Raw genomic sequence first — 9,426 nt, 5'->3', positions numbered from 1 at the left:
TAATTGCATTCATCATACGGAGTACTATGATTAGTTTAGGGTAGACAAATATTGTTTATCAATTGTCTGTATCTTTTGAATTTCTTTGTTTATACTTAAATATAATTCAATGTATGCCTTTTTTTTTTTTTTTTTGAGAGATGTGTGACTATTTAAACTTAAGCAATAATATTCCTGATCTGTTGCATTGTTTGATCTACAAATCTACAATCGACAATAAAAGAAAAGCTTGTAGGAGATATTCTTGGGCCGGAGAATGAGGGATAGCTCAAGTGGTTAGAGCTCCCCTCCCGGTTCCAAGAGATCTTGGGATCGATTCTCATCACTCGCCCTTGTGGCTCTCTAAGCACCAAAAAAAAAAAACAAATATTCTTGGGCCGCATACCACTGTCCACTACTCCATGATGTAGGCCCAATCTTGTGCGGACATCTTATAGGCCCGTTATTATATTTGGGCAATACAATGCATTCCTACCAATTAGTATTATGTGTACCTTGATCATAGATAAAATTAAATAAAATCAATTGACACATAAGTATTTTTTGCATTTGAGTTTGTACTAACATTAGTATTATAATAAATTATTATGTATAAAAAGTTTATTTTTAAAATTATATTTATTGATTTTTCTTTTTCCGATTTTAGATTTGTATTAATATAAAAAAGTAAATTTATTGTTATTAATAGTTAATGATGATATATCATGTACATATCTTGACTTGTATATTAAATAAAAAGATACTCTGTATTATTAACATCATCCATAAAAATAATAATTTAAGAAATATTAGAGATTAGTATCAATTATATTAAAAGAGAAATTTGGAAATAAAAAATAGGCTGGAATTTTTTTAACTATACATAGACACGTGTCATTTAAGATTCGCTTTTAGTATAGGTTTATTGATTGATGATGATTGATTGATGATAGTACTTGTATTAATTTTTTCAATTCAAACATCTTTAGATAGATTATTATTAATTATAAAACCTACTTTAAAGGTCCATAATCAACTATCATTGTGCTTAAGATTATAACTGGTGGTTACAGGTTATTCGAAAATCGAATAGAGGCTAGAGCAGAAATGGAGTAGGATGGAAGGGTTGATATTATTCCAATACAATGTTCATAATTCAACAAGTCCTTAGCTTGAAAACAATTATCAACAGTTGGATACAGATCAGATGATGTGGTGCAATAAGAGTAATGTAATTGACATGAACAGATGATAGAGTACATATCTCAAATATAAACAATAATGGTTGAATAAATGAATTTGGTGATCTCTATCTATCCATGGTAACAGTTCCATTTAAGAGAAAACTTTAAAATTAGTATTCCTACATTAACTATGCCTATTGCTAACTGAGCATAAGCAACTTCAAACTTGTAGGCATAACACTGTTACAACGTGGTTAGGCATCACTCTCCTTGCTCGCTGGCATTGAAGCTTCCTTTTCGAGCCTTTGGTATTTAGGCTACACGCCTACACCCAAGGGCCAAGGTCATTTGCTCATTGTACAGGATGAATTTGCTTAATGTAGCGCCATAAGATGCACAAAAGTTATAATTAGTGTTGTATAATGATATATGTTCCAACTATCTTAATCCAATCTAGTTTCTTTCTACCAAACCAAATAGTAAGCATTTGATATTATGTGGCTAGCTATCATGTAAAACTCACATTTATCATATGATCTCCTATTCGCCATAACACTTTACCAATACCAAAATCTTGATTAACCCTGCTAAGTAGCGGTCCAACAATAGGCAAAATTTATCATAATTCATAAATAGCCAATAATGTATGTATATCTAATTTCACCATACCTCATATAACTTCTAACATATCCACACTAAAAGGTTCGAAATATCTAGGGGTAAAACAAGCTAAAAAGGATCTTAAACCAATGAAAGTAAACAGAAATATTAACTACAGTATATTGCAGTAAAATGGAACAAAATTCACCAAATAACTAAAACAGCTTCTGAGAGTTTTAAGGCAATTTAATAGAGTATATAACAAAGATTAAATCTAGGAACATCTGTTACATAGAGAATGATCAGTGTAGCCAACACTTTTATTCTAAGTTTTAAATATCATCTCTACATTTGTAGAGGCTCGACGATATTGATTCAACTCCTTGAAGAAATTAACCTGTTCATCAGCACCTCCTATTTTCGTACTCAATTCAATAGTTATTTTTTCCAGCACAGGGGAGCAGGCTAGTAGAAATCTTATAAGTTTTAGTTCATTGCTCAAACCTGTGATACCAACAAGGTGTATGATTTTAAGGTGTTGAAAGATATAAGTGTCATCAAACTGACTTAACTGACCATCTGATTCTGCTTCATCATTCGCAGCCTATATATTACAAAGACAGAAACAAGATTATTAGAATTGCACATATAGGTAATATCAAGGAGAAGGTTGCTATAAGATACATTCGAATCAAAAACTCACTTTGATACGTAGTCGCTCTAGATTTGGTGAGCTCAATAGCAAGCAGAGAACAAGAGAGATGTTGGAATCATAATTCAGAGCTATATCTATAAGTTCAAGTGCTTGTAACCTTGTCAGGAACTTCGGAAACATTTTTGGAGATGTAAAATCACTGAAATTGAATACCTGCAAATCAAACAAACATTACAAAATAGTTAGCAACAAGCCAACAATTAATAAAGAATTCATGGAACAAAATTTCAGCTATATAATAACATTAAAAATAAATTACTAACCCTTAAACTTATCTTTTCCACATTAGCCAAACAACTAAAGAAATCAGTCACGCTTTTGCTCCCTTGCAACGTTTGACAATAATGCATATGTAGAGACAAAACTTCTATAGCTCTGGTTGCTACCAAGGATACATCAATAACCTTCTGGGCTCTCAAAATAAACTCTCGAAGCTTCGGAGCACGAATAGTCATATTGCCGGAAGAAATATAGAAAGATAAATGGAGGCGCTCAAGCAATGGGCATTTGGAAATAAGATTTGTCAACGCATCCCCTCGGCTGTAATATGTGTAGGTGATATCAATCTCTAGACTAATAAGACATGGAAAGCCCCTATATGTTGGAGAAAGAGAACCAAAATTGCAATTGAGGAGTGTTAAATGTGTCAATCTTACAAAAGAGAACAAACAAGTTGGAACGTTTCTATATAGACTGCGATCATCATTTGTAGTAATATCATTGACACCATTATCATAAACAAATCGTAGCCACGAGCTAAAGTCTGTTTTTTTCGGAATCCAAGAGGGGATGTAAAGAACAAATTTACCTATCGGTCCAACATGACTTAAGAGAATATCAGTAACATCTTTATTGTATGCTAATAATTTGTCAGAAGGTTTAGTTTTTTTTTCACAGATGCATTTAGCGAATGACTCATCAAGTATCAGCTTAGAAGTCGAAGCCCATTTGTTCCTCCAATACTTCGATAGCACGCTCGTCCTTGCTGCTTGTTGCAGAGGTAAACATTCAAGGATTTGCTGTGTTACGTTTAGTGGCAAGTTGCTAATTCTATCGGATGTTGCATGATGTTGCTGCTTAGCTGTGGACATGGTTTTATTGAATATTTGTTTTTTTGTTTTTTTGAAATATGGTTTTGATGAATCAAATGTTTATAATAGGGTTGAAAACTTTGAGATTTGGAGGAAACAACAAACAATACATGGACTTAGCTTATATAGCATAAAATGACAGAGATAACTTTAATTTTTCAAGGGAGTTGAAGAGGTGGAGAGGGATGGAGGATCACAGTCAATGAACTAGTATTGTTAAGAATATAGGAAAATATATTATTGTGATATATTTTCCATATAGATCTTATGATATTATATTTAGGATAATAATATATCTTGATATTCAAAGATAGATTTATAGAAGTTTATATGATAGAGTTTATATTGTGTAGGTTATCTTTTGTAGACTATAAATAATAGTCAAGATCATAAATACAATTCAAACTCATTCTCTCATAAATAATTTAGCAAGTATTGATAAACTAATTGGTTCGAGGATGCCCCAATTTCTCATGATGAGAAACAAATTTTGTTTCTCACATGGCATTTTCGTAAATAAACCAACAACTTTATTCAACTTTTTTAACTGTGGAACCCACAATACTGAAAAAGTTGTTGATTTATTCACGAAAATGCCACCATGAGAAACAAATTTTGTTTCTCACCATGAGAAACAGGGAATTTCCCAATTGGTTCATTCCCTTTACACAGTAGTTACGAATTTACTTCCCTCGAAAATGGGTGATCATTATAGCTGAGAAATTTAAGTAGATGGCGTTTTGAATTTCCATATAATATAAGAATAATTCCCAAAGTTGATCTGAATTCCAATGTTGCCAATTATTTATTAGATACTTTGTATTATACTCTTTCCTCTTATCTCATTTGAAATACTCCCTTCATCCCTAAATTACATTTTTAATTCTAACATTTATTTGTCACATAATAGAGAGAATTAAGAATGTAGGGCTTCCTATCTAAAGTACTCCCTCCGTCCCTTATAAACATTCATGCTTTTTATTTTGGGTGTTTCAAAATTACATTCTTACTTTTCCTTTTTAGTAAATAAATTTTTGCCAAATATCCGTAATGCGACATTACTTTTATTATTTTTCAGTGTTGCAATAAATGGCACATAAACCATAATTTTGGCACTCACCCTTTTAAACATTTTAGATCCAGCACTATACTGAAATATGATTGATCCTTTTATTTTTCACCCAAAAAATGTAGTTGATCTTTTTTTTTTAAAGGATTGATGGCATGTGCTTCGTTTAATATCATTCTATCTTTGTTTTATTCAAAGACAACAATAAATGTCTTGTAATTCCCACATTACTTTCGAATCATAGATTTTTAAGGTTACTCAAAGTTCTTTAATTCCCGTATAATTTTAAAAATAGGAATGTAAATAAGGAACGGAGAGAGTATTTACTGTATACTTGTTACTCTGTATGTTTTTGGACAACAATACTCATAAATCATACTCCCTCTATTCTTTATAATTACGTATTCACGTCTATTTTGGGTGTTTCACTTTAATTTTATGTTTCTTATAAGCTGTACATAATATTACAACTTTATTTCTACTCCAATTTGGGTGTTTCACTTTAATTTTATGTTTCTTATAAGCTGTACATAATATTACAACTTTATTTCTACTCCAATATTTTAAATTTGTATTCATCTATTGTGTTTTATTTTCCAAGACTCCCATTTAATTGGAGTAGTTTGCAATTGACAATCCAAGAACAAGCAAACAATAACCAAGCAATGAAGAAGAGAATAAGCCAAAAGGAGTCAGGAGAGGGAGGAGACAATGGCCCTGTTTGGTAGTTAGCTTATTGGAGGTATATTAGCTTATTTGACTAACTTTAGCTGATTGACTAGTCAAACAAGCTAATACAAGTGTTTGGTAGTAAGCTTATTGAAAGAGCTTATACCACTAAATAAGCTCTTTTTGAAAAAGCTCATTTTAGGAGCTTTTTCAATTAGCTTATTCATTAATTATTGTGAAATGACACTTATAACCTCATTTAATTTAAAATTCTATCTAAACTACCTACCCCACAATTAGCTTATTGGTCATTTCACTTACTCAATCACCTTTAAGCTATCAGCTATTTACCAAACACTTTTATATAATCAGTTAATACAATAAGTTAGTCAAATCAGTTAATAAAATCAGCTAGTCAAAATCAGTTAACTCAATCAGCTTCAACTTTCAGCTTTCTCCCAAACAGGGCCAATGTGAATGTATGAAATTCAAATCCTCCTTACCAAATACTCTTTACCTTCTCCCCAATGCCTCTGTCAAACTAAGAGGATGGCATGAAAAGTGAGTTTTGATCGGAGGGATAGATGGGTCTGAAAACAAAATTGCAACACACTGAATACTTTTGTCTTCAAAAATTTAAGCAAAACCACGAGTATTGTTTGTTGCATTCACCCCAATTACCCAAAGCAAAGTGCACGGTGCATTCTTGATAAGTTTAACAACCAACACCAACCACCACGACGACCACCCTCCTGTTGAAAATAGTGAAAGCATACATAAACAATGCACAGGATTATGTGTAAAATTAAAGGTACAGAAATAAAAGACGATGACATGATAATAATTATCTACTTCATCAAATAGCAATTGTCAAAAAATTTAATAAAATCACCTGTATTGTTAAAAACACCTTACCTTTATAGGAGACCTATCAGTTGCTTTCTTTGGCATGATATTAATCTTTGCAATTGGTGAGGCTCGACGATACTGCATTGCTTCCTCGATAAAATTAATCGTTTCTGTAGTCATATTTAGCTCAACAGTCATTTCCTCCAGTGCAGGAGAACATGCAAGTAGAAACTTCATAAGCAGCAACCCATTAATCAACTCCGAAATACCAATAAGTTGTACCTTCTTAAGGTATGGACGATGGAAACAAGAGCCATCAATCTGGGCTAATGGACCATCATGGACATTTTCATAGCGTGGGCAATTTGTTGCCTGATTTTATGCAAGAATGATTTTAGATAAGCGTCAAGTGCCACATAAGAGTAAAAAGAGTACGAAAAAATTGGCCTAAACAACACGACATTTTACCAAATAGTGCATATAGCAACATGAATACTAGTACAAAGTCGTAGCACCATAAATTTTTTCATCGGGTGCACAAAAAATAGTTATATGTTTTATTATTATTATCAAAAATCGCATTACATTGCATGTCTCAATTTGGATGCAGAAAATTGATCAGGAAAAGCTAATTAATGACGAAATTAACATGAGCCAATGATATAAAATTTGTCAAAACTTACTTCAATATGTAGTAGCTCCAAGTGTGGGGAGCTCATAAATAAGCAGAGAACAAGAGAAATGCTGGAATGACAAAACAGTGATATTTCTACGACTTTGAGAGTTCGCAACCTTTCCAGCTCTTCTGGAAACTTTGTGGGAGATCTTAAACTGTAAAGCTCTACTCCCTGAAATTTATATCAAAGATTGATAAACTGTAACAATATTACAATACTTGACAGATAATTCATAGTGTAAAACTTAATCATAACACTTACCCACCAAAATGAGTGTCCAAGAATGAGCTTCTCAACGTTGCACAAGTTGCTGAAGAAGTCACTCATGTGATTGCTGTGTTGATACTTTTGACTATAACAATCTAGGGATAGCTTGTTTATATTTGTTGTTCCCTCCAAGGATAAATTACCAAACCAATAGTCCACAAACAAGTCTTGAAGTTTCGGAGCACAAATAGTCAGATTATAAAGTCGTTCAGCTAAGCTTATATTGAGGATCTTAAGCTGAGGACATTTGGAAATAAGAATTTCAAACAAATTAACCACTGTATGATTGCCTGGACTCATGTAGAGTTTCTCCAACTTAAGACTAACAAGGCATGGAAACCCCTTAAATGTAGCTGGAAGAGGGGACAATATGCAATCGATGAGTGTCAAGTGTGTCAAGCTCTCACAAGAAAATAAGCATGTAGGCAAGTTCATTCTTGGACTGCGAGAATCCTCAAGTGTAAATTCCTTAACACCATTGGAACTAAGATACTGCATCCACTGACTAATGTCATATTCGTTTGGAAGCCAATAGGGAAGGTAAAGATTGAACTTTAATATCGGGCCAGCATGACTAAAAAGAATATCATAAACAACATTTGTATATGCCAATAAATTGTCTTCAGTATCTAATCGTCCCTTCAGAATGCTAGAGAAGAGATCCTGATCAAGTAAAAGTTGCGAAATTGAACCCCATTCAAGTCTCCAATGGCTCGATAGGATGCTCATCCTTGCTGCATCTCGCAGGGGTAAACATTCTAGGATTTGTTGTGTTACATTTTGGGGCAAGTTGCTGATCCTATCAGTTTTTTGGTTGAGCTTGAGCTTGCTTGCAATCCAAGTTGCAAACATGTTGATGAATCTAAGGGATAGAAAAAGGGTGGTGAACTTAGTAAAATTCTGACAGAAGTGAGATTATGCAGCATAAAATTAAAGATAGCTTTGATATATTTGTGCAGTTGAAGAGTAGATGGTTCACATTCAATACATAAATGGAAAACCAAACATTTATCTAAATCCTTAATGAAAAGAACTGCAAATGGCAATTATTTTGAAAAGAGAGAGCTCAACATGTGACATTGAAGCAAATGATAAGATCCTTCAGAGAAACCAACAATGATGACGACAACCTTATACAGAAAAACCAATCAAACCACTTGATAAAGAAGAGGGAAAACAATTAAAAAGTGAAGTATCAGACAACATATCACTAAAGAAAAGCAAACAAACTTGAATAGCATAATCTCAACTCTATTCCTCAAGGACTCAACATCTAACAAAAAACTAGTAAGAACATGCTTGTTCACACATATTATGAGACTTAATCGATAATGACATCTTTTTCACATGATTCATGTCTAGCCATTGTAGCTATGTTGCAATTTAGCATTTCACTGCTACCCAATGCTATGTTTGAGATTCATACCTATACAAGAAACAAAAACCAATGCAAGCATTCCCACATACTGATATAGAAGTAAAAGATAGAGAAGCTCAAATTTTACCAAACTGAATCAGTGTTAAGAGAAGGCATTTAAAAACAAGGGCAGATCACAGACTAAATACAGAGTACTCTGTCAAAATATATACTATGGATTATTATAAATAAGCATCAAATGCCAAATTGAAGGTAGAAGCAAGAACATAATCCAAAACCGATGTGACTTCCCTACCCCAGCCTTCCTGATTCTACACCCAATGAAGAATATCTTAATATGTAAGATAATAGAAATAAGATTTATTCCATTAATAAGGTCAAGAACTTGGCTTTTCAATTGACAACTAGTTTACTAAAAGCTGATCCATGAAGAAATTCTTGGATTGTCGTCGCTAGATCTTAGCAAGAGGCCTTAACACCCTAAGCATTCTTATACTAACAAGGTCCACACTTTTGGTTTCAATGGAATCAACTCATCTAGGTTTTCTCTAATTATTTTATTTTATTTTTGATTAAAAAGCAGCAGCTACTTAAACATAAATGAAACCCAAGTTTAGTACAGAGTTTAATCACTCCTTCAGAAGCCAAAAGAGAGGCAATACAGTTAATAGTAATATTACAGACCATGAATAAGTTAGAGACTAATCATTGCTAAAGCAGTTTTCATAGGTGCCAAAAACAACCTCATGCTGCTGCCCTACAAAAGGAGGCTCAGTCATGCTTGGTATAACATCTCTGAAGGAAGTTGCAGCTCTCAGCTGTTGTCTTGCTTGCCTAGCTACCCAATCAGCTTTCTGCACTTGTGCCCTCCTCCCTAGCTGATGTTGTCTCGCACTCATCATATGCATTGGTAAGGTCATCCCAAACCTTTCTAGCACTCTGAATACC

The 9,426-nt window shown here is 33.2% G+C and overlaps 2 protein-coding genes across 2 annotated transcripts; both read right to left on the bottom strand.

The window, feature by feature from the left end:
* Window positions 1–1,383: 1,383 nt before the first annotated feature.
* On the bottom strand, window positions 1,384–3,569 carry LOC145564868 (F-box/FBD/LRR-repeat protein At1g13570-like). The gene is made up of 4 exons (XM_081625037.1): window positions 2,742–3,569; window positions 2,467–2,631; window positions 2,161–2,367; window positions 1,384–1,488 (listed from the first exon to the last, which is right to left on the bottom strand). The coding sequence occupies exons 1-4, from the start codon at window positions 3,567–3,569 to the stop codon at window positions 1,384–1,386; spliced, it is 1,305 nt and encodes a 434-aa protein (XP_081481163.1).
* A 2,415-nt stretch (window positions 3,570–5,984) lies between these two features.
* On the bottom strand, window positions 5,985–7,952 carry LOC145564867 (F-box/FBD/LRR-repeat protein At1g13570-like). Its single transcript, XM_081625036.1, has 4 exons — window positions 7,095–7,952; window positions 6,840–7,004; window positions 6,223–6,528; window positions 5,985–6,059 (listed from the first exon to the last, which is right to left on the bottom strand). Exons 1-4 carry the CDS (start codon window positions 7,950–7,952, stop codon window positions 5,985–5,987), a joined length of 1,404 nt encoding a protein of 467 aa, XP_081481162.1.
* Window positions 7,953–9,426: the final 1,474 nt, after the last annotated feature.

Source organism: Chenopodium album, chromosome 10 (assembly GCF_948465745.1).
Source record: "Chenopodium album chromosome 10, dcCheAlbu1.1, whole genome shotgun sequence".
Classification (NCBI taxonomy): Eukaryota; Viridiplantae; Streptophyta; class Magnoliopsida; order Caryophyllales; family Amaranthaceae; genus Chenopodium; species Chenopodium album.
Note: the sequence above shows the minus strand (reverse complement) of the source record. Positions and strands in the feature narration are given on the sequence as shown.